Genomic DNA, 26,910 nt, shown 5'->3' with positions numbered 1-26,910 from the left:
TTCTGTGCAACTATAGAACAAAATCCTGGTATCTTATAGCAATATTTTTAGACATATGGTGTGGGACGTCTTTCTGTTTGTGTGTTGCTATTTTTGGTTAATGAATAAAGAAAACTGCCTTGGCCTGTTAGTAGGGCCTGTTGATAGGTAGGTTGAGGGGGGGGGGAAGTGGACTGAATGCTGGGAGGAAGAAGGGTGGACTTAGGGCACTCCATGAAGCGACTGCTGGAGACAGATGTGCTGAACCTTTGCTGGTAGGCCATGACCTCGTGGTGATGCACAGATTAATAGAAATGGTTTAAATTAAGATGTAAGAATTAGCCAATAAGAAGCTAGAGCTAATTGGCCAAACAGTGATTTAATTAGTACAGTTTCTGTGTGGTTATTTCCTAGCCAGGCGCCAGGACAAACAAGCCGGCCCTTCTTGCAACAGACATAAAGTGGGGAAGTCACAATAAAGAACTACTATCATGGGAAAGGAAGGTTTTTCTATAATTAGTTTGAAAAAATTGAACAGTACCAGACATTGTTCTGAATATCTGTTAAAGAATGATTCTAGAACTGGGAAAACTTTTATTGCATACAGTGTGATATCTGTTCCAAGAAATCAAGTACGAGAGATGGGTTTTATGAAGAAAAAAAGAAACAATACTGAGTAGCAGATTTAGCTTTTCAAAATTATTGTTTCTTTAAGACAAGGAATGGTAAAGATAATACATTTAAAAATAACTGGTTAACCTTGGGAGCTCAGTCCATTGCTCCAATGTGAGTCTCTGTCTCCATCTCCATCTATCGCCAGAAGGAGGGAGAACATGTGCAAGGAAGTCAGGACCACGAGGGGTGCACCCACCCACTAAGACAGTGGGGCTGATCTATTGGGAGCTCACCAAAACCAGCTGGACTGGGACTGAATAAGCATGGGATAAAACCGGACTCTCTGAACATGGTAGACAATGAGGGCTGCTGAGAAGCCAAGGACAATGGCACTGGGTTTTGATCCTACTGCAGGTACTGGCTTTGTAGGAGCCTAGCCAGTTTGGATGTTCACCTTCCTAGACCTGGATAGAGGGGGGAGGACCTTGGACTTCCCGCAGGGCAGGGAACCCTGACTGCTCTTTGGACTGGAGAGGGAGGGGGAGGGAGGTTGGGCCTGGGGAGTTGGGGGAAAGGGGAGGGGGAAGGAAAAGGGAGGCAGGGAGGAGGCAGAAATTTTTAATAAAAAAAAGAAAATATATACTAAAATAAAAAATAACTGGTTAATTAACACAGATTTGCCTCCTATTATTTCTTACATAAGCACATTTAAGCAAAGCTATCCCTGTCAGGCTAAAAACTACTGGCCTCATCTGGAGATTGAGCTGTTGTCTTTCTAATTCCAATTTTCACCCAAGCTTGTGCTTCAGTCCTTGAATATACAAAATGATGACATGCTGTTCCTATTGCATGTTGTAACTTGAAGATACACCAAGGAAAAAAACTCAAGAGTTTTTAGAAAAGGGATACACTCTATTTCTCACATCTCTTTCTCTCTCTCTTTCTATTTTTCTTCCTACTATTGGTAAGAAGTTTACCTAGGAATCTTTCTCCTTGCTGAGGGGGACATAGGGGAATATACATCAGGGACACAAAGAAGAAAGTATTAAACTTCTCTTGGGACTTTCAAGTATTTAGAAAGAATCAGAAAAATGTTAAGAACGATTTGAATGTTTTTGGTGTGTTCTTCAGGTGAACACATGGATACATAGCACTAAGACCAAACAAAGAAGAGAAGAAAAAGAATGAATGCTTTCAGTAAAGAAATTTGTCATCGTTTTCCCCAATAGCCAGTGAAATGAAGATTTTAATCAGGAGAAAAAAATTCAAAAAGGTGTGATATAGAAATACATCTTCAGGGTCATGCTCAGTCATCCTTAGAGAAGCTTCCTCCTGCAGTAAATGGGAGCCATAGAGGATAGTTAATGCCAAAGAAAACAGTGTCTTCCAGATACAACAAGGATGATTCATATATGTATTCATAGAGATAGTGGCAGCATGCAAGGGGCTTCATAGGCCGAAGGCAGATGTTGTCCTGGGACTGAGTGAGGAAGTTGACATAAGTTCCCATTCCTAACAAAGAAGTTATCTCTAGTTGAAAACTACACACAAGGGAAAAGTTAGTTTTCTCCAATGGTGTCTTACTTAATATATAATGTAAACCACATTAAGGGCAGGCTCCATATTCCCATCAGATAGTCACTATACCTAAACTCAAAGGTATCTTTTTATGTTTTTGAGATTTCTTTTTGTCTCAAATGTCTTGTTTTGGTATATTTTTATCTCATGGTAACTTGCTTTAATATTATTTTTTCCTATTTTGTGTTTTAATGTGTGTGTGTGTTTGTGTGTATGTGTGTGTGTGAGAGAGACTGTATTTTGTGTGCCTTTTCTTTCTTCTTCCTTACTTTATTGATATATATATATATATATATATATATATATATATATATATATATATACAGTGTTTCTCTCTACTGGAACTCACTCTGTAGACCAACCTGGCCTAGAACTCAGAAATACACCTGCCTTTGCCCCCAAGTGCTAGAAATAAGGACCTGCACTACCACCACCAAGCCTGCCTGCTTGCTGTCTAAGGAGAGAGTAAAGAATGTCATGGAGTTGGATGGGCATGGGGTGGGAAAGATCTGAGAAGTGACAAGGACAGAAACCATGCTCAGAACATATTGTGTGAAAAAAATGTACTTTCAGTTTTTAAAATGTTGAGGAAGAAAGCGAAGAAAGGAGGGAAGGATGAAAGGAAGGAAGAAAGGATGGAAGGAAGGAAAAGAGAAGGGAATGGAAGGGAAGAAGAGAGGAGAGGAGAGGAGAGGAGAGGAGAGGAGAGGAGAGGAGAGGAGAGGAGAGGAGAGGAGAGAAGAGAAGAGAAGAGAAGAGAAGAGAAGAGAAGAGAAGAGAAGAGAAGAGAAGAGAAGAGAAAAATGAAATGCCACATCTCTAGTAGAAGGAAACATGCTCTGGCAGAGGCAACATTAAATGCAGAGGTCAATGTAGTAGCTATAGCTGCTTAAGGGAAATGATAAGGGTCTGAACTTGAACTTGTCGTTATAGCTGGGATAGGTATTTTATGGTCTCTTGGATTAACTCTTCCTAGTTTTTAGTCTTTCTTCTGCCTTAAAACACCAGGAATAACAAACTGATGGGAGATAACCAATCTGCCATAACTGTAGAAAGTAAAGAGAAATGATGAAAATGATAATAGAATCAACTATTAATTATTCTGCTCTCAGCAACATGTTTTTGTGATTTAAAACATCAAGGAATAGTTTATCCAAAAATATTTTGTTAGCTAAGTTCTAATTTATTTGTTAGATTGATTACTTTCCATGTAGTATAGAAATATTTTAGCATTCCTAAGAATGTGTGTATCAAATTAGTATATTTCTATTAGTATCTCTTTGTACCGTTTATGTTAAAAGTTTGATTTCAAATATGGTTGTTTGAGTTGCTAACTTGAGTAGCACATATACATAGGCAAGCACACATATACAAGACACACACACACCATATACACACACTCAATACCTGCCTAATCTGGTGTGGAAGCGCAGTTATTATATTTTATGTTTTATATCCCTTTCTTAGTCTTTGCCTAGAGACTGACAAGTGTCAGGGAGAGCTTCTTTTGTCTGTAAATTACACAGATTCCATTTTGCCAGCATCTTTAGCACCCAGTCTCTGAATATGAGATAAAAAGAAAACTGAAAACCATGGTATTTCCTGTGTCCTTATTATTCCAAGACTGTCTTCTTGTAGCCTTTTATAGTTAGAGAAGAAATACAGATCTTATCTAAACTAAACTGAAGATCTAGTCTAAGTTCTCTTCTAGAACAATAATCCTCACTATTGACTTTGTTTAGTTCTCTCTTGGTGCTGTGTTTCACTGAAGGCTACAAGTAACATGTCTACCACAAATTCAACAGAAGAAAAGCATATGTTGAGAAAAAAAAATCATCAACTTCAGTAGCTGTTTCCAGGTTCTGCAGTTGTGTATGTGTGGAGGGGGATATCAATGTCACATTCTGCTCATTTAGAAAGAAAGCATTATAGACCAATTTCAGTCCATCTTACCTCTGATACTTTATGTCACCTTTTCCTCTCAACAAAATAGTCCTTGATGTAGTTACTTCCCTTGATAGCTACTTGAGGCCAGCCAAGTTCTAGCCTCCATTGACAGAAAGATAGTTTAGGGGAATCAAGCTCTAATCTTCTTTGTAAAGGAAAGAGCTGGTATCTGGTACTTGTGAATGCTTTGCTGAAATGTCAATCCAGTTCAAAAACAAGATGTAGTAGCTTCCTGCCCATAGTTCAAAACTTTTAAACTAGATTAACAAGAAGAAATATATACTTATGTGCACCACCCTTTAAGGAGGCAGAGATGAGTGGATCAGAAATGGAACTCTTACTGAATTCTGCCAATTATAATTCTACTTGAACTGGTTCATTAGGAAACACACAAAGGGTTCAGGGTAGCTTTCAGACATTGTCTTTACCATTTGTTTCTGGGTTTCATCTCGTAGGTGATCACTGTGGACATTATGTGTCTAGGTTTCTTTGCAGCTGGCTTGTACTTAGATTAGAATATAGAAGGTACTCGCAGGAAATTAGAATGTAGAAGGAAATGGGGAAGTAATATCCCCTTCCTTCTTTGCTTGGGTTCTGTCTTTGGAAGTGAGTATGATTACTTAGAGTTTATAGTTCTTATTCCATTGCTTGTCCCTATGTATTCTAAAGTCACTCCTTAATGTGATGGTTACTTAATTTTAGAGATTCACCATTTTTTTTTGTTGTTTTCTTTCCAGATCAGTGATGGATAGCAATGCATTTATGCAAATTGTATCCTAGAAATCTTCTCAATGTGATTGTGTGTGTGTGTGTGTGTGGTGTCTGTGCATGTGTATGTATGTGAGTGGTGCATGTGCATATGGAAGCCAAAGGTTGCTTTAGGTATCACCCTCATCACTTTCCACCTTATATATTGAAGAGGCCTTTCACTTGAGCCCAGACGTTTTGGATTCAGATTTTCTTTTATATATATATTTTCTTATTTATTTATTTATTTATTTATTTATTTAAGATTTCTGATCAACTTTATATGGAAAAACAAAAAACCCAGGATAGCCAAAAGAACATTATACAATAAAGGATCATCTGGAGGCATTACCATCCCTGACTTCAAACTCTATTACAGAGCTACAGTATTGAAAACAGCTTGGTATTGGCATAAAAACAGAGAAGTCGACCAATGGAATTAAATAGAAGACCCTGACTTTAACCCACAAACCTATGAACACCTGATTTTCGACAAAGGAGTTAAAAATATACAATGGAAAAAAGAGACCATCTTCAACAAATTGTGCTGGCATAACTGGATGTCAATCTGTAGAAGAATGAAAATAGATCCATATCTATCACCATGCACAAAACTCAAGTCCAAATGGATTAAAGACCTCAATATCAGTCTGAACACACTGAACCTGATAGAAGAGAAAGTGGGAAGTACTCTACAACACTTGGGCACTGGATTCAGATTTTCTAACCAGCTAGCTTGCTCCATCCTAGGTGCCAGAGTCCTGAACTCTAGTCATCACATTTGCTGAACAGTTCTATATCTGCTGAGCTACCTCCCCAAGCCTCTGAAATCCTTCTGATGACATTATTGCCCTTTCATGATCCATCAGCTACATAAAACAAGAGTGGTAGCTATGGAATTGGAAGCCTGGCATCCTGTCAGGCTCTATCACCTGACCAGCGTTTTGCATATACATCACACCATACTGGGACTGCCATGTTCTCAAAATCATATGTAGAGAAGATATTTTTCCAAAGCCAGATTGTCATAGGATAATGCTTATTACTCTGTGAATGTTTTACTCTCATTGGTTAATAAAGAAGCTGCTTTGTTGTGGAGGTCCACGTGAGCCTATTTCACCTTGTCTGAAGGTCAGAGAGATTGAGGTTACTGAAAGTTGTTAACAACGAAGGTGGCTACACATCCTGACCTAAGGTGTGGTTACTTGCTGTTTTCCATCCACTCCACCCTGACCCAAGGTCAGAGATTCAACCATACTTCTCCTTATACTGAATTCGGAGGTTTGACCTAGGTAATGGCTGCCTTCAGAATACTCGGTCTAGAGTGGGCTCATTGTCTGAAATACAGAATGCTTCTCTCATGAATAAACTGCTTGATGTTTCAAAGTACTGAAGCAAGTAACAGTTCAGTTGTTCTTTGTATCATGTTAAAGAAGCCTTTTGCCTTTCTCCCTCTTTTTGTATTGGGGCATAAAACTGTATGGAAAATTAAACACTAGTGAACTCAGAACTCAGAAGAGAAATTCAGCATTGAGTATTCACTAAGATGCCCTCCTGGTAGTATCCTATGTCTCTGTAATTCTTTCTTATCACATTTCTCCTACCTAACATTTCAAATCCTCATGCTCCTACCCAGGAATGTTCCAACCTGCCATGGCTAGGACCACAGCAGAAGTCACCCCAAAAAGGCGGCCCATGACATACGGCGGCCCAAGATGGCACAGTTTATGAGACTTTGTCTTATAGAGAGTTGGAATAAGGCCAAGCCAGAAAGCTAAACTAAAGTTACAGGAGGAGAAGGGTAGAGTCAGAGGGGGATGCAAGCCAGGTGCCAGAGAAACAAGATGTGCTAGAGAACAGGTAAAGTTATGAAACCACGTGGCCAAATGTAGATTATAGATATTTAAGTTGTAATAAATTTAATAATTTAAATAAATTTAAGTTGTAAGAGCTAATTAATAATAAGTCTGAGCTATAGGCTGAGTATTCTGTAATTAATATAAGCCTTTGTGTGCTTATTTGAGCCTGAGGAGTCAGGACAAAAGAAAAGCTCCAATTACACCAGATAGTTAATTGAATGTTAGTCCTATATCATAGATAACTTTTATAGCCCTGGGTAGATGGCATTTTATATAATAATAATATGAAAAATCAAAAAAAATCGTGATATGAACATCATTATTTAAACTTTCAAAGATGTTGCTCATATCCTCTGTAAGCTGGAAGAGAAGACACCCAAGTGCCACACACTCCCTTCCTAAGTCTCTGCAAAGAAACTTTAATTCATTCTTGAGGATATTTTTACCTCTCCTAGCTCATTTTCTTTAGTTCAACTTCATGGTATTTTGTATTTCTCTCTCTGAAGACTTGAAAGCGTAATTGTGTGGCTTTTGATCAGTAAATGCCTGTCTCCACATACCTGGGTGGAACACACTTCTCATCAAGAGTGACCTTTCCGCGGCACACAGTTGACATTTTTGTCTCTTGCTTTGTAAGAGATAACTTCCAGTTTATTGTGCAGAGGCTTTTCAATCTGGTTGTCAGTGAAAATAAACTTTCAGTGCATTATCAAATGAGGTCTTTCTTCTCTTGCTGACCGCGAGGTTATTAAGCAGCTCACTGGTACCAGGATTTCTCACTAACTCAATTTGAGTTATGCTTAATCTTTGCAGCATTCTGTTTTAACAACCATCCTGCATGCTATATGCTGTTTTAAGTAAAAATTAAGGGTGATAAAATAATATCTTTAAAGAAAAGTCAGTAGAAATTAAGGGATTTTAACACATTTTCCTTTTTTTAATAAATACATAAAGCTTTGTCATTTCCCTCGATTATTTCGATTAACATGATAATAGGATCTTTTAAATCATCTTTGTACCAATTCTCACAGCCTGATGTAAAAAGACTCATTTCACAGAAATTATTATGGTTAGCATTGATAGATGAATGTTGATGTCCTAACATAACAGTATAAGGCATATTTACACCATCTTACCATACAGAAACACCATACACCTACACAAAAGAACCACAGATCTGGAACAAAGGAAGTCAGTCTCTTAGACAGCTTACATTTATAGACTTTGCCTGAAACTATATATGTATAATTTTTGCTTTGTTTTTTTTTAGCATTTTTTCTTTCATAGCAACGAACAGATCTTCCCTATTTCTTGTGATTTATTTATAACATTGTGTTCATGCAAAAATAATACTTGTTTATTGCATTAACATTTAAACAGTTGTAGATTTGGGTTCTAAAGCCATCACTTAAAATTTTACTTCATGTTGCTTGATCCACATTGTCGTCTGAGTTGGTGTGATATGAAGATATTTTTGTTTGGTGAGTTATAGAATGACAAACATGTCCAGTTGACCACAGTTCAAAAATCAAGATTCCTAAGTTTCTTGATCATGCACATTATACATTCATTATTACAAAATGGCTTGAATCAGATAGATATACCATTTTGACACACATTTGTTGGCTTCATTTTTAAAATTATGTTTCTAAAAACAACAACAAAAGTAATGAAAAGAAAATACTGTCCCACGTCCACTGTTCACAAAAAGGAAGAGCAGCAAGAATCACACCTACCAACAGTCAGGTGGTGACATTGTAGTAAACATTGAATGCTATTCAAACAAGCCAGGAACATCACCATTACTACAACCCATACTTTTGAAGCAGTTCAGATTGCCACTGGCGTTTGCGCTCTGGGAAACAATCTGGAATGTGGATCTTTTTAAAATCCTGAATACACTTTTTCATTTCTTCCTCCACACTTAGCTTCTCACAGACCTTCTTTTTGGAGAGATTTGTATCTCGGGACTTGCTGATGAGTGACTGAAAGAGTTCACTGTTTCTGCGCTTGTCTGGTGGTGGCATCCACTGCACAGGCGCTTTTTTGGAGGGTCGATCCAAGGTTAAGGTGTTAGGCTGGTGAGCTGCCGCCTGCTGGGCATTGGGCGGGTTGTCCTGTGGAGTGCTGGCCTCTGAGTGACTGTCACAGCTGGATGTGGAGAGCTCATTGCAGGAAGTCCCACTCTCACTTCCTTTGTCGGCGACTTTGTCGTGTTTCCTGTCATCATGTTCTTGTTTGGGTGATACTATTTTCTGAGGTGGTCCTAAAGAAGACAAGTAAGGGGAAGGATAGAAAGATCAAATTAGTAAATTCATGTTTTCTATTTAAAGACAAAAACATCGATCTGAAAAAAAACTGTTGTTCTAGCCTGCATTTGAGAAGTTCAATAACAACACTTAGGTTTTTAACACATAAACATGCTACAAGCCAATTCACTACTTAGACCGGAAATCTTTTAGGGCTATACCTAATGACCTTACAATAGATCACAACTCTCATCATACTGAAAGGAAGGTCTTTGTTACTTTGTTTTCTGACTCTTGCTGGAGCATGTGAAGAGGGCAAACCTACAAATCCAAAATTGCAGGATCTCCACGACACAAGGCAACAAGGAGCCCCAGGAAATCCCATTTTTGGTAGTCTAGCAGTAACCAGAGGCTTCAAGCCAGGCCAATGACTCTTGTCAATGAACACGTGAATATAAACATAAATGAATAAAGGACAAACTGTGTGACTGAATAGGCCACACTACAGCATTCAGAACAAGATTCTTCTTCTTTTTTTAGTTTTGTGCTGTGGGTCAATGGTCTGTATCCTGTCATTTGTATTTTAAATAAACACTGTGGGTCAATGGTCTGTATCCTGTCATTTGTATTTTAAATAAACACCGCTTGGCCAGTAGCCAGGTAGAGGTATAGGCAGGGTGACCAAACAGGAAGTAGAGACAGGGCAACAAGGCAATCATCACCCAGACACAGAGAGGAAGCCAGACACAGCAAGTAAAATGTGACTGCCTCGCTGAAAAAGGTACCATGCCACATGGCTAACACAGACAAGAATTATGGGCAAATCTAAGTTATAAGAGTTAATAAAAAGCCCAGGTTAATAGGCCAATCAGTTTATAATGAATGTAGACCTCTGTGTGTTTGTTTGGGACTAAACAATTATGGAAACCGGTGGGACAAAAAACTTGGTCAACCATTTTATTCTGTTTCTTTGGTTTTTTTGTTTGTTTGTTTTTTAATTTGGTCTTGATGGGGGGTTGCAAGGATAGAAAGCAGATTTGAGGAAATGGGGAGATAAATGGAACTGGAATGCATGATGTGAAATCCACAAAGAAACAATGAAAGTTTAAAAAGAAAAGATGCCATGTACAAACATTCCCCCGGTATTATTTCTGCATCTCTAGATGTTGTGATCACTTTTTTGACAATCACAGCCACAGCTGTTGTCCTTTGCATGCTTATTTTCCACTGCAAATTAGGAAAGTTCCATTGCTCAGGTTTGCAATTCAGTGGGCTCAGCTCAGAAGTATAATCACATTATATAGCGCCCAGGTGGGAGGTCGATTTAAATGCAATTCTCAAATTCTTCATCTGGTTTTTTGGAGAATTATGAAGCTGCTATAGTCTTAATATTATGGAGACTGTAAATAGTTAAAATAGAGTACTCCTTCAAAATATATGGCTTTGCTATTTGAGAATACATATATGACAATTTTCAAAACCCGTTAGCTTTTCATAGGGTACATAACATCATTCAGTAAATCTTAAAAGGAGATCCTAATCCCACAGTAGAGTCAAAACAAGCAAACCAAAAACAAAAATAAAAAAAACCTAAAATACGTTCCACTTTAGAAATAAGCTGTTGAAATATTTAAAATAATAATGATGGAAATTGGAATTTTTAACTGCATTATCAATATGTTTGAGAATAAGACATGTGTAGCTTTTACCCCTCATCAAAGAATCTTCCTTTGCAACAGATGAAGCTCTTTACACAAAGACAGAACTGATCAAAATGCAGAGAGCAAGTGACTGTGGGGGCCTAGTCCCAAATGAAACATCAACAATACAAACCCTTATTTATTTCTATTATAAAATTTTCTAAGTTAGAATGATTAAATGAATAAGAAGGAATATTTTACTCATGTGAGATTCCCCTCTGTATGCCAAGAATATGTTTTATTACCACTGGTTACCAAAAAAAAAAAAAAAAACTGTTTTGAACAATGGCTTAGTAGAGTAAAGCCAGGCAGGAAATCCGAACAGAGATATAGAAAAAACAGAGGCAGAGTCAAGGAAATGCCATGTGGCTGCCAAGGAGACAGACCATGGATCCTTACCAGTAAGCCACAGCCACATGCCAATACGTAGATTAATAGAAATGCGTTAATTCAAGATGTAAGAGCTAGCTAGAAATTTGACAGATATTGTCAAACACAGTTGTGTAATTTATATAGTTTCTGTGTTATTATTCAGGCCTGGGTAGCTGGGAAAGGAACCAGCAGTTTTTCTCTACATTTTACCATGAATATAAATTAGTCGCTAAAAGGGAAAAATAATTTCAATTTCTACTGTATACTTATAGAATAACAAAGTACAAGCACAACTTTCCATAAGCTCAATGAAACTTAGTCCTGGAAGAAAAAAATTAACTTATATATATTTCATTATACATATTCTTAATCTTACAAACACAGACAAGAGAATGTTAAGGTTTCAAAGTATGTTCAGTGTGGGTTTAAAATCTAATTCAACAATGTACAAAATTTGGCTTCTCTGGATACATTTTTAAATTTGGGAGAATGAATTTCCTTATGTTTAAACTTTTAAAACTTTTTTCAAGGGATCAATATATATGGGGTATTTTGATTGATTCTGGTATGCTCAAATGTTAATTATTTTTCTTAGACTATGTAACCCTGAGCTATTGACCATGGAAATGAGGTACTCCTGTTTATTTGCAAATTAACCTTATGGACTGAGGAATTCAAATACTTTCATTCTAATTATGGCTTTGCACATACTAACTATGTGCAGATGAATAGGGTTTAGATTTAGCTTCTTTGTTCCTAAACTTTTAGTTTGTCTGTTGAAATTAAATTAAAATGGCAATATCTGCACGAATGGCTATGGCAAAATTTAAATGAGGGGGTCATATATGTGTAAGCAATTTGTAACTTTTAAATTTCTATTTAGGTAAGCTATTATTAGTTCATAGATCAAATTCATCTGTAATTAAGATTTTAATTTAAGTATTAAACTTTTATTTCCAAGAAGGGATTTCTTGAAAAAGAAAATAAAGTCTCTATCATGTTTTCCCAAAGAGTTCATTCAAAGCAATTTTGAACTAGATATGTTCTTACGGGAAATTGTTTGCTTAGGAAAAGCATGTTTGACAACTGGAACCACAAAAATAATAGTAACACACGCACACACACATACACACACACACAATAATAATAGTTGTTACATCAAGTAAAATAGACTGGAGAATATCACAATCGCCCCAAAATTTGTTGATTTCAAGAAAATAAGGCCTTTGATGGATTTTATTAGACATTTTTATATTGCAATAAAAAGGAAGAAAATGATAACTTTCTCAGCCATTTGGGAAGTGGTAGAGAAATTAAATGTCAGTTCTTGTATCTGTCAGCAGGCCATGTGAGCTCTGTGAAGTATTGTGGCTATGCTCAGTTATAAGACCATAGCAAATTTATTTTTAATGCTGAAGTGTTTCGAAATGAAGTCTGTATACTACCGCTCACCTTACAAATTGTAATTTAATCTCTACCTGCATAGTGATGATCAAAAAAACTGGATATTTACATTTTTTTCTGCAGTGAATGTAATTCCAAGAAGGGAAATTACCTGCTAAAGGTGCTAAACTCAACTCCATATAAATGGTTATATGGTTCTTAGAGAGCAGCCTGTCTTAGTTAAGTAGCTGAGTTAAAGAAGAGAAAAACAAAGGTTCATGATTCCACAAAACTTTGTTAAATATCTATACACACATGGAATAATTGCTTAGAGGAGACTGAAAAGTTCACCTGATCCCTGGCAATCATTCTGATATCAGTTATTCTTTTTTTTTTTTTTTTTGAGACAGGGTTTCTCTGTAGCTTTGGTGCCTGTCCCGGAACTAGCTCTTGTAGACCAGGCTGGCCTCGAACTCCCAGAGATCCACCTGCCTCTGCCTCCCGAGTGCTGGGATTAAAGGAGTGCGCCACCACTGCCCGGCCTCAGTTATTCTTACTTTGCAGAGTGGACAAGTACATGTGTAACTGAAGATTAAATAACACGTGCACAGATGTGGAAAACTGTGGTGTGATTTGAATTAAACCAACAAACAGGAAGTGTTTTTAATTAACCAGTAGGCCACGACCTCGTGGTGATACACAGATTAATGGAGATGGGTTAGTTTAGGATATAAGAGTTAGCTAAAAATATCCTTAAGCTATTGGCCAAACAGTATTGCAAATAAAGTTTCTGTGTAGTTATTTCGGTTCTGGGTGTCTGGGAACGAACAAGCAGCCTCCGGCAACACCAAATTAGAAAAAAACCCCAGGATTAATGGACAAAAATGCTCCAAGAGAATTTTCTAGTCCCCCAGAGAGGAAACAGGGAAGGAAGACCAGAAACCCATATGTCTGTTTTCCAGGGGGCAGTTTAAATACCCGGAAAGAGTGGTCTTGAGCATCTCTGGGGTAGGGATCATCATTTGACAGTCTTGTGGGGCTGCAAAATCATCCAGGAACATTTTTATCTATTAAATCAGGGCTTTTTTTAAATTCAGTTTGATTTGATCTGATCTGGATTGCTATATTGGTGGAGAGGCTTATCGGAGTGCAGAAACTTTTCAGATAGGAAGCAGGCAATAAGTCTATCCAGCTGTGATGTCTATGAATCACACTAACTAGCATGATTAGATATTCTTAAAAGTATAACAACAACACACATATCTTAGTGGTAACCAACAGATGTATTGTTGGAATTAAGATCTGCTCAACAGGAATAAAATCACACCTTGTATTAGAAACATCCAACTATGCAGGAATAGTCATGAATCTTAGAGCCGAGCCTATTTTATTTTAATTGAAATACAATACAATATGATCACTTTACTAGACAAGTATAATTTTTAACTATATTCTAAATCTTATCCTTAGACCTACAAATAAATATAGGTCTCAGCATTTGTCAAAGAAATTTTCTTTTATATCAAATTGAGTTCATTAAAGAAAACCAGAATTGGACACAATTTATAGATCAATGGATCAGAGGGAACTCGGCCTCTGTGGATACATGTTCAACACAACTCCTGAACCTAACTCAAGGAACATTTCAAAAAAGTGTCTAAAAGATCATGAGAAACAAAAAGCCAAGAAGTCTGCATTGAGACTGTGTATCCTAAAAATGGTGGCCTAAAAAGACCTGAACATCGACAAAACCAATAGATACACTAAAATGAAAGAGTAAAATTCTCAGACTTTCACTTCTATACAAAGGAATACAGGCAACTTATGACTTCCAGTAGGGAGAAAATCAGGCTATTACATTGGTGAGCCTCCTAACTACTTACTCAATACAAGACGGTCAGCCCTAAAATCATATACACACACAATAGAAATAGACTTAGTAGGGTGTGTGTGTATGTGTGTCTGTGTCTGTGTGTGTGTGTGAAAGGAAGTGTGGTCACCAATGTCAGAGGGAGACAAAGAGGCCGGAGTGGAAGAAGTAAAAGAGTAAGATGAGGTAATTGTATTTTAATTAAAATATATTGAATAATAAGAGAAAGATAAAGAGTGAAAGGAAGGAAGAATGAAAGGGAGAGAAAGGGAGAGAGGAAGGTTGGGGAGAGGGAGGAAGGAAGAAAGGAAATAAAGAAAGGAGGGAGGGAGGAGGAAGAAAGAAAGCTAGGAAGGAAGGAGACAAGGTAAGAGAGAAAGGAAAAATCGAGTGATTAAAAGGGATATTGTTACTTCCTGCATTTTCATATGGACATGTACCTTACTACTTTACTCTTCTAATTATTCCAGCAACTGCCTCTTTACTGTTTTGTATTTATTTATATTATGTCTTCCAATTCAAAATCTAGACTCCTTGAAAACAGATGCAGTGCCTTTTCTTGTGTGTTTCTGTGGTTCTTTGATCAGAGAGATTGTTTAATGAAAGTCATGACATGATCTTGCCTCTGAATTTGTGCAGTACTTAAACTGTCTCCACCACTCATCTGGCAGCTTGTATTCAGTACTTGCTATGTTATTTAATATTTTTCTAGCTGACCATAAAGCAGTATGTTAATCATGTTTCCATCTTTATAACAAAATATGTGTAATAACTATGAGGATGAAAAATATGCTTTTGCACACAATTTCAACGGCTTCCATCCATGATCAGAAAGCTCCATTGCTTTGAGTCCAGGGAAGGCAAAGGGTGGTGGTAGAGCACCTCACTTCATGGCATCGAAGGTGTCCACTTCATGGCATCTAGGATTTATGAGATAGGCACCCTGACAACTTCAAATTCCAATGGACTAACCCATTTAAGATTCTATGGTGATATGCAAGATATTCATCAGTATGGCTATAGGATAGGGCCATTTCAGGCTCCCTCTCCTCCGCTGCCCAAGGATCTAGCTGGAGACATCTCCATGGACACCTGGGAACACCTCTAGAGTCTAGTCTCTCGCCGACCCTAAAATGGCTCCCTTAATTAAGATATATACTTCCCTACTCTCATATCCACCCTGCCTCCATCCCAACTGTCCCATTCCCCCAAGCTCTCCCCATCCTCCCCTTCTCACTTTTTTCTCCCCATTTTCCCTTACCCCCACCCCATCCCCACCCACAAGTTTCCAATTTTTGCCTGGCAATCTTGTCTCCTTCCAATATCAGGAGGATAGCTGTAAGATTCAAAAGCCACCCAATATTGTCAGTCTGGGGACCTATGTTTTAGCATATGGAATTTTGGGAAACTTAATCTATGTCAGAACATGTTATCAGAAGGCTCCCAGCATCCCGCCACAAAAATTGGGTCTCACAGTCACACATATTAAGCGACCTCAAAGAATTACCATTTTTAGAAGCACGTGGGTATTGATCATGCTTTTTTGTTTCACTGAGGAAGTTTTAAAAAATTAACTTGTATTATCTCTAAAACAACTGATAAAATACATAAGAAAATGCAGTGTAGGATTAGAATGAGAAAATATATTTGCTCCGTGGCACATGTATTAAAGGAGATCTCTAGCAGTAATCTTTTCTTCTATTTTTATTGAAAATAGATTTTTTTATAAAATAAATTCTGATTATGGTTTTCTTTTCCACAACTTCTCATTGCTTAATGATTTCAAAGCCTCTCAGGCATGGTGGCACACACCAGTCTGGTCTACATAAGGAGTTTGAAGACTGCCAAGGATATGAGGAGAGGTTTTGTTTTAAAAAAAAATAAGAAAGATAAAAATAATAAATATTCAAAGCTTGTTCCACATACTGCTTTCAGACCAAAACCTCCTCACAGTTAGTTGCATTTTTCTCTTATTGACCCAAAAGTATTATGTTTAAGTCCATATCAAAGTACTAAGAGTTATTTTGTCTTAAAAAATAATTTTCCTGTTTCAGATTTAATTCTATGCTTTGTCTCAATATACACACACCACATGTGCACAATATACATAAACTGAACACAGACGACATATACTCATAGTCACTACACCCATAAACTGCATACACTACACACATATATTACTCATGAACATACACACACACACACACACACACACACACACACACACACCTTATTGCTATATCTACTTAGGGTCAGACATTATCTTTATTGGAATTCCTGATGCACCATCCAAGTAACAGCTACAAAATATTATAAAAGCACATATGAGACAGGTTGTGTTATATAAATTTAGAAATATAGACAAAAGTATAATGAGGCTCACGTGGCATGACAAGAGCGAAGGGAAACCCAGAGACTGAGCGAAATCACACTCTGGCAGTGCTCCATAGAGATCATCCCAGTACGTAGTTAGTGAGCACATCACTTTTGGGGGCAAACCTTCATTTACCCTTCAGTTCTTTTAAAGAGAAATAGATATTGAAAGACCATATATAATGAGGATATAGTTTTCTCAGCTCTGCATGGCATGTGAATTCTATACCACTTCCGTGGTTGCTGTTGACATTTGCAGCTATGTGTGTCTAGCGAAAATGTGGGGTCTATTTATCTACCCAGAGGCCTTGTCATCTGCAAAATTGTTAGAGAAACCTCACCAGGGCTCTATACTTAAGGATTATCTTCACACTGCACCCATGGAAGCTGATTCTTTGCTTTATTCCCATTCTGATGCTTACAAAAAAACTAACAAACAACACAAACAGAGTTGCCCAGGTTCATTTGGGATCTTAGAATTCAGACTGTGGAACCACTCTGTGGCCATTTCTGTTTCCTTTATTTGGCGCTGCCATTCCTTATTAGAGATGCTGGTGTATTTTTCATGTGTCACATTAGCCACCTCCCTCTAATGACCTCCTTTTTAACTGACACATAGTACAAGGGTGGCGTGATTTATCTGTTTTTGAAATTCATGAACAAAAGCCTACGCTTGCTTGTTCCACATCTATAAAACTGGGATCGTAACACCTACAAGATTCTTGGCAAGGATTAATGAGACATTGTATCAACAGCATCTCGGATGGCTGGGGTGGGGGTAGGGGAGAAGATCCTCTATAAATAAGAATGGAACGTTCATATGGTGTGTTATATATAACAAATTTATATGAACACAAAACCATGTTAGTATAAATTATGCTGTCGCTTGTACCAAACAACTGTTTCAGGCCTGCTCAAAACTATATTTTTCATTAAGACATTTTTATACATCCATATCATTGTTTTTAACCTGTATCAACTTTTTCTGCCACCCTCCACAGACTATTCCCCAACTATCTGAGATAAAGCTTTTTCTACATGCATTGGTGCACCCATGTATGTGGAGACAGGAGATTAACCGTAAGCATTGTTCTTCAGAAATTGTACATCTTGTTTTCAGTAGACTGGGATGGATGGTCAGGGAGCCCCTCTGTCTCTGTTTCATTCCTCTAAGATTACACATGTGCAGCAGCCCTCCTGGTCTTACATGTGTGTCCGGGGATCTAGCTCAGGTCTTCATGCTTGCATGACAAGAAATTTAGAGACTTAGCTCTCTCCCCAGCCTTGAAATAAGGCCCTATTTGAAAACAGTGAAAACAGATTAAGAGGAAGCCAGACAGTGGAGCCTACCTGCAATTCCTACACTCTGGAAGGAGGATTGCTACAAGTTCAAGCACAGCAATGCACAACAATTGCAAAGCCTGTCAGAGCTACACAGGCAGACTTTTTTGGAAAGACAATCACAACGTAATCAAATTTGTGAGGATGCAAAAAGAAGTCAGCAACAATCCAAGATTTAGATTACAGGAGCAGAAATAATTGCCTGGAAAAAGTCGGAGGTCGGGGGATTTTTATCTATTGGATCTCTGCAGATCTCAAGTGCTTATTTGAAAATAAATATTTCAAGTATTTCCAGTAATCACCAACAGGATTACTTCTTGTAGCTGCCTTGCCATTTAATGTGAGTGCTGCCTCTTTCCCCTTGAGGTTTATAAATGTTTGTCTCTTAAGGAAGATATTTGGCTCATAGTCATGAGACCGCATGGGAAACAGAAGCATGCATGGGCATAGCAGAGTTTAATTTCATTTTGGGGTTCAGTAAAAATATGCTTTATCTTTGAAAATAGCAAAACTGTGCTCATGATAAAAGTTCTGACACCTGATTTCTGTGTTTCTAAAATGTCAATTTGCTGCGCTGTTTCAGAATGAAAAATGTGACATTAGCCTGCTAGCATGATTTTCTGTCAGCCTATATGTGGGAAAGACTTGTCTGTTGGACTTACATGTAGCCCCCAGGGAGAGATGTGAAGACGAGACACAGAGAGTAAGAGTGTGTGTAAAAAAGAATTTTAATGTAGTGGTAATAATAATGTTTTTGTTTTTCTTTCAGTACTGATCATCAAGCACAGGACTTTACATATACCAGATAAGTTATCTAACACCGAGTCACACCCATACCTCTTGTAACATCATACAGGGACTAGTTAATAGATTCGTGTATATTCATCTTCAAGTTTATGAAAGATTACAGATTAATGTATATGTTTGTGTCTTTTTATGTCACTCACAATTAAATAAGAATACACAAATGTGAGAATCACCTGATCAACATCATGGATATTTACTCAGTTGAAGAATAAAATAATTCCATTTTCAGAAAAATGGACATAACTGAAGAATATCAGATTAGACAAAGTAAATCAGAAGCAGAAAGCTTTATAGATTATGTTCTTTCTCACTTGAGGTTCTCTATTTATGTAGGTACAGAAATTAACATATGTATATAGGGCATGAAAGGGGAAGCAAAACTTTTGTGAAATGGAAGAAGGAGGAGACGAAAACGATGGGTAGAAGATATGGGTTGAGTGTTGTAAAATTATATTTTATTCCTGTATGAAAATTCCTTATGAAATCTTGTACCATGCACAATGTATATGCACAAATTATAAACTAACAAAAAAGACAAAACAAAAGCAAAACAGTTTCCTCAGAAAAAAGAGGAACCTATAAATGTCACTTTAAGTGACCAAAGACTTCGTAGGCATGATTAAGAATTTTGGAGTGATAGAAATCTGTTGGATTGTTTGGTGTGGCTTCTTAATCTGAGGAGAGTTCTTTCCAGTTGGAAGAAGAGGGAGATTAACATACGAAGGACAGAAAATAGAGTCTGGGAAAAGCCAGCACAGAACTCCCTAAAACTCCTGCAGGGAGCTGAGACTTTTTGATATCTCATTTTAATTTCTGATTAAAGTGCAAAAGTGATTGCAGTTCTCAGACCTCCAATGTTTTTGGACAATACATTCATTTTTCTCTAAGGTCCCCAAGTTTATATAGTTACAGAAACTAGCATGAGTCCAGTCAAGTGTCTGGCTCTTGCCGGGTGCTTATTTTCATCATGTTCGTGTAAGCATAATTAAGCCCTCTACATTGGGTCTGATTATAGGACCTCAGTTTCTCTGTTACAGTAAAATGTTTTTGCAAATCTGAAATGGGCTCATCCTGTTTCTGTTAGCACATCCCATTAAGATAAGATCAGAATATCATACGGCACATTGTTGCCTTCTGTTGATATCCTTGTTGGTAGAAAACCCCTACAGATAGTGAACATTTACTTACCATTGATACTATCTCCATCTTTCAGGAAAATATTTGTGAGTGGTTCTCCTCTTTACACTAATTCCCTTGGATAACTTTAAATGCTTGCCATACCTATTCTGTGCCCTCCAATTCATATAAATAAATCACCATATGGATGACATTGAATAGTCTCCTTATGTCATCTATAATCACCAAATGTATTTTCTTTCTCTTTCTGAAATAAAACACAACTACTCACCTACCCATTTTAATACACATAAAAACAATGTAAAATATAAAAAATCACTGAATAATCCTTCTTCTGTAGCTGACACCATACATCCCTACCACCCATTCATTCCTTAACATTCGGACACACTTTTCTGTCTTCTCCTAAAACTTCTAAAACTATATGCTAAACGGTATTATTGTGATTTTTCCCTTTATTTTTATTTGTGTTTAAAATTATGTGAATTTGCATGTTGTAGCAGAGTTGAGGCAACTATGTGCTCATGGGCGATAGAAGAGGAAATCGAATTCCCAAAAGCTAGGTGGTTTTGAGCTGCCTGACCTGATCGCTGGAACTCAAATTTAAATCCCCTTCATTAATAGCATATGATTTGAAACCACTGATCTATCTCTCTTGTCTTATCACCAATCTTTCTCTCTAGCCTTCTATTCTTTTTACTTTCAACCAGTTCAATGTATGATTTTCTTTTTAAAATAAAAACAACATAATCTCAAGTGTACAATTGTGTGCTTAGGAACTAGATTATTTTAAGTTCTCCTGGGTAAGGTTTCCTCTCACATATGGAGCTACCTGACTACATGCTATATGTCTTTAAGATTATTTTCCCCCTTGTCCTCTTAGTCTTCCTCACAGTTCTAATCCTCATCAACATACTGAATTTATGGGAAGGCCTCCATTCCTACAGATCCATTCACTGCCGTCTCTATTTTGTATTACCCAACTACTAAGATTCCAACTTCATATCGGTGAAACAGCTTTTAAGAACATACCTTTTCTCAGACACCTTCAGTGCCTTTTGAAAAAAATTCCCCATTTCTTAACTACATAGACAGTACACTCTGTAACCCAGTCTACTCTTTAATCCAGTTTCCATTTAAAATCAAATCACACTTGTTATTACTTTCATCCATTGTTTATTCCAAATTGGAGGGATGTACATATCATATAAATCTATCTACAATTAGCCATCTATGCTACAAAAGGTTGATTGCTTTTTTAACTATTCTTGTCTACATGAAGTAAGAAAGCTCTTCACTGGCACTGTGTACGTGTGTGTGTGTGTGTGTGTGTGTGTGTGTAAGAATATATTTGGTATCTCTTTATTTAAGAAAGTCAAACTCCAGGCTACAGCAGTAGATTTATTATCTAGAGGAGCCATTCATAATACCTTACTTAGCTAGCCCCATGATCTACTGCATGGGCACAGGTTAGAAAGCAAGTAATTATGGTTGCTCAGCATCAGGACGTTTATGGGATGTATGACACTGCTCAGGAGGGGAAGAGAAAAGATTCTTAAAGATCTACACAAAAAGTTCTCAGATATGATTGGATCTGACTCAGTCCACATACAGTCACGGAGAAGAAAATCTAAATAGGAGATTCTATAATGTTAGAATGTTGGTGTGACTTGATCACTAATTTCTTAGGGGAGTTCCACATGTTTAATGAGTAACTATAGATCATATAAAATATGAATCTACCTGAATATATATGCACACACATACACATATCTCAGTACTGAACTGTCTGCGAGGTACTAAAAGCTCTCCCTTCCTTTCTGTGTGTCTGTGTATATGTGTGTTCAAGTATGTGTGTATTTAAACCTGTCTAACTATGTTTGGCTGTAAACAATGATGAAAGATAACTGGGACCTTTCTTACAAAAAAGATAAGTGATATGTTTGTCGTTCACATAACCAGAAAATGCTAACCTGAAACATTATTTTCAGTGAATAAGAAGGGTTCCAAATATGACACCCTTATGATGCAAGAGAAAATGATATTGTTTATAACATGAATCTTGTAGATTTTTTGTAGAGAGATGTATGAAACATATAAGCTATCAAAAGAAAAGAAAAGAATAAAACAAGCAGAACACAGAACATTTCACACATATTAGGCCCTGGGCTTGTCAAGAATTGTGCTCTCTAATATTCAGAGTTACATTTCTACAGCAGGCATTTCAGAAGCACCTTTCACTGATATGCCCATCTCCATCAGAGAGGTTCTGACACAAGGGCCGCAGTGTCTGTAAGAACTCCCGCAACCTAATTTAATAATGAGTGAATTCTGCCCCTGTCAAGCTTTCCTCGTCTTTTCCTGTCACTTCACAGTGCCCTTTAGCACGAAGTTAATATTTTAACAACAGCAGCAGTGTCGCTCTTCTTTTGACACAGAACCAAAAGAATTTAAGAGGAAGATAGTGATATGCCGCTCATGAAACCATTTCAAGATGAAAAGATAGCTTTAAATCTTCTATGTGGATACACCCTAATGGCTACATCACAGCATTTGCACTGGAGATACATATGGAAACCCCTAGATAATTACCAGATGAATGAGGGCTCCTCATTAATACCTTAGAATATTTTTAAACATATCAAGCCTTGGTAACAGAATCCTATGTTAGTGTATTTCATATTTTAAATATTTCCCTGGAACTCCATGGAAACTGCATTCATTAAAAAAAAAAGCTTATTGCTTTGTCTTGATGTAATTTAGTGAATGGAGTCAATGAAAGAAATCAGTGATATCCACTCGTTTTTCATGTTACAAAAATTTAATAGAATAATGTGCTGTTTTAATGAAAAGTTGAAATATATACTATTCTTATGAAAGAAACATGCCCACAGTGAGGAACTAAACTAGAGCCAAAATCAGCTATTTAAAATGACACAGATTACTAATTAATCATAAGTACACCTTACAATATAATTATCTGAGTGCAATTGTAACTCTATATTGACATATAATTATCAAAATTATTAAAGTATTAATTAATCACAGTTCTTTGTTCAAATAGCTATTCAATTTGTTTATCATATGCAAACAAATCTGCAAGGTCAGGTCAAAGGTCACATAGAAGACAGAGAAAAATTGGGGGTCATAGATAAGATAAAAGTTTGGGGGTCAAATAGAAGACAGAGAATATTAAGGTTTTTATAGTTCAAAGAAAATAAGAAAAATTGCTCATGTGAAGTTGTTACTGATTTTGCTCTACTATTGATTTTGCTCTGTCCATTTTATCCTTTTGATCACCACAAAAATGACATACAAATACTAGAAAAAAATATGATTAAAATCTGTAGTATGGTATGCTCAAATTGCTCAATACTCAATAATACAAAAGGTTTAACCAAAGAGGAAGGGCACACCTTAAAGGTGGTAGCATCATCCCATGGAGTAAGGTCCTAAAATGATTTTACAAAATGCATGAGTAACAGCATGCCTTTCTCTGTCTGCTTCCCTGCTGTAGGACCAATGTGAGTACCTCCTACTGATAATGGTCCTGCTGCCACATCTTCAATGCCATGATGGACTATTCTTGACCAAATACAGCCCTTCTTCCTTAAGATGTTCCTGCCATGTATTATGTCACAGCATGGAGCAATTAGTAATACAACATCCAAACAATGTAAGGCTTGGGGAGGGGAACACCAGAACAGGCACATATCTGTGCTTTTACATTAATCATCCTAATTTGAGTAGGGAAGGTTGGAGATAAAATAAGAGGATCAATGCTGTGTAACAATAATGTCATTTTCTAGGCAGGGTGATGATATATCAGAGGAAGATGTAGGTGGGAGCGGTGGAAAGAAACAAAAATATGAGACTTTTAGAGTTGAGAGGGAAATGTCCAGAGCAGTCAATAGGTTTAAATTTCCAGACTTTATAAACAATAGACTGGATTAAAATTGCACATTGAGAAAGTTTATTTTGAATGAAAATTATGTTTATAGAAAAATGAAACAAAATATGATCTTATTCTTTCAAATCTCTTGGTTATGGAGAGCTAACATGTCCAGATGGGAATTCATGTACACCTTGGGGCGTATACTTGTCTGGTTTGGAAAGCAAGTTGGCTCTGAATTTTAAAAAAAAGAGAGGGGAAGAGAAAAAGAGAAAAGGTAGATAAAGAATACAAAGGTAAATGTTGAAGAAATTAAGTTAATTAAGTCATAATGTTAATGATTGTTAACAATATAAAGCTAAGATCTAGATGATCATAACAGAAAAAGTAAGAGGGCTAAGAAGAAAGAACAAACAAGGGATACTGTCTTGTTTACAGAACACTCATGCTGTTTACAGTCAAAATATTAAACTGAAAAAAAGTGACTGGTAAAGCAAAAAAACTTTTCAACATGTTAGGAATGAAAAAATATGACATTAACTATGAATATTCAGGTTGGAAGAAAAGCTCACTGACAAACCCATGACCACATTCTCTGTCACACCTAGAACTGGCTAGAATGATCCAGTAACAACATTCCGAGAACTACATTCCGAATAATTAATAGTGGGCATCAGGCGTTTACTTATACAACATCATGCAATGACATCAAAAGTTAAATCCACAGTTCTCTTTTCTTATCGTCCCTCTTTATTTATCAGTAAATTTTTTCAAAAAAGGTGCATAGTGAGTGTATTTTGTGGAGTGTTTCACTGTTCTGGCAAGAAATACAAAACAAAGAATAACAATAATGTGATTTTAGTGATTGTAATACCAGTGAGTACTGAAGAAGCTACAGAGCACAACCTTTTCCAACACCTCCTACACACACACACACACACACACACACACACAGAAAAGAAAATCCATGTTGTTGGCCTATGAGATGATTCAGTCAGTAAACTTAGTATCCCGTTATTATGACAGCAAGTGTTCAGATCCACAGAACTACATTTTTAAAAGGGTAGGCCCGGTCACAGAGATTGGGAATTCATTATTAGGAGGTTAGAATCCAAGAGGCTACTCACAGCTTACTGGCCAGTGAGTGTAAACAATCATTAACCATCAGGTTGTGTAAGAAATCATGTGTTGAAAGATAAGGTGGAAAGCTGGCAGTGGGAGCACAGGCCTTTAATCCCAGCACTCAGGAGGCAGAGGCAGGTGGATCTCTGTGAGTTCAAGGCCAGCCTGGTCTACAAAAGCTAGTTTCCTGACAGGATCCAAAGCTACAGAAAAATCCTGTCTCAAAAACCCAAAAAACAAAAACAAACAGTTGGAGACTGATAAATAGAACAACTCACATAAGATTCTGGCCTCCATACACACACGTGCACCAGCATGCACACATGAACTTCCATGTAAACACACAATTTTGATACTGCAATAGTACAGCTTGGATATTTATATATTAAAAGTCACCCACCAGACTCTTATATTAAAAGTTTGGTTCTGCATGAGAGGTAATTGGTCATGAGGGCTCTGTATTTATTAGTGGATGAATTGATTGAATAATAGTTTGATAACACTATTAGTGTGTAGTAAAATCTTCTGGAGATAGGGACTGGTTGTAGAAAGTAGGTCCCTTGGGTGAGCTCTTCGAGGCTGTGTTTTGCCCTCCCTCCTTTACGGCGCCTTCTCTGCAATGTACTGAACAAATTTACTCTAGTACATTCTCCCAACCAATGTTTGTTTCACTACAGCCTACAAGGAATGCAACCGTGGAACCAGGGAGGAAAATCACCAAGTCCATGAGAACTATATATCTTTCTTTTTGACTATTTCTCATTGTTATTTATCACATTGAGAGATAACTGACACATATCACCAAGATGAACAGTAAAGTTCATATTGATACTTAAAATTTTCATCACTCAGAGCAATATTTGAAGGAAAATAGTAAAATGTGTTGCAAACAGACTCAAAGCATAGAAATCACCATAACAAATTGAGAAAGTATCTTAGTCATTGTTCTATTTCTTTAAAGAGACACTATGATTACAGGCATTTTTACAAAGAAAGAATTTAGTTGGACTAGCTTACAGTTTCAGAGGTTTAGTCCATGATCATCAAGGTGGGGTATGTGGCAGCACACAGGCAGATATGGTACTGGAGACGTTGAGAATGCTACATCCAAATCCACAGGCAGTAGGCAGAGAGGCACTGGGTTTGGCTTAGGCTTTTGAACCCTCAAAGCCCATCCCCTCTGGTATACTTCCTTCAATAAGGCCACACCTTCTCCAACACAGCCACTTTCCGAATCTGTCTCAGGTAGTGGCCCTCCGTGATGACCAAAGATTCAAATGAGATTATGAGCTGATGGGGGCCATTCTTCTTCAAACCAGAAAAAGAAACCACTGTAATTTTTGCTTTCTGTGAAAATTTTCCTTCAGCTTTTGGAACAAAAGATCTTACATTCTTACTTGGTTGATCCATGCAAATTCAAAGTTTATTTTAAAGAAGACCAATAAGGCTGCTAAATACCAAACTATGTAGGAGACCTTCAAAGTGAAGGAAATTATGAGAAAGAGAATTGTAGTCTTAAATGTAGTTAACTAAATGTGGAAATGGTTAGAAATATAGGAAGTAAGTCTTCAAAACAATATACTAAAATATAGTAAAACAAAACAAACAAGAAAAAAATAGGAGCTGGTCACAAATTTTAAAAGTAGCAAAAAAGACAAACAATACCATAAAAGATAAGTATAGAGTGCAGCAGTTTATATATATTGTACATATAATATGCATGTATATAATGTATATAATAAATATGAAAGGGGTTATTTGCTTGTTATTTTTACTCTTTTTTTTCTCTTGACTCTTTACTCTTCATTCCTCTTTTGGGGGCCCACCATCCAGCTCCCCCAAAAAATCACATACGAAGTCTCATTCTTATTTATAAATGCCCGACCTTAGATTGACTAATTTCTAGTCAGCTTTTCTTAACTTAAATTATCCCATCTAC

General features: G+C 37.0%; 1 protein-coding gene across 1 annotated transcript in view; it reads right to left on the bottom strand.

Moving 5' to 3' along the window:
- Window positions 1-5,374: 5,374 nt before the first annotated feature.
- The window catches only part of Kctd8 (potassium channel tetramerization domain containing 8), a 207,263-nt gene continuing 185,727 nt past the window's right edge, over window positions 5,375-26,910 (bottom strand). Inside the window, exon 2 of the mRNA XM_075943312.1 lies at window positions 5,375-8,991. Coding sequence (XP_075799427.1) covers window positions 8,531-8,991 — 461 coding nt within the window. The 3' untranslated portion in view covers window positions 5,375-8,530. The remainder of the gene's footprint in view (window positions 8,992-26,910) is intronic.

The sequence above is a fragment of the Microtus pennsylvanicus genome, chromosome 12 (assembly GCF_037038515.1).
Source record: "Microtus pennsylvanicus isolate mMicPen1 chromosome 12, mMicPen1.hap1, whole genome shotgun sequence".
Classification (NCBI taxonomy): domain Eukaryota; kingdom Metazoa; phylum Chordata; class Mammalia; order Rodentia; family Cricetidae; genus Microtus; species Microtus pennsylvanicus.
This window is presented reverse-complemented; position numbering and strand designations above follow the sequence as displayed.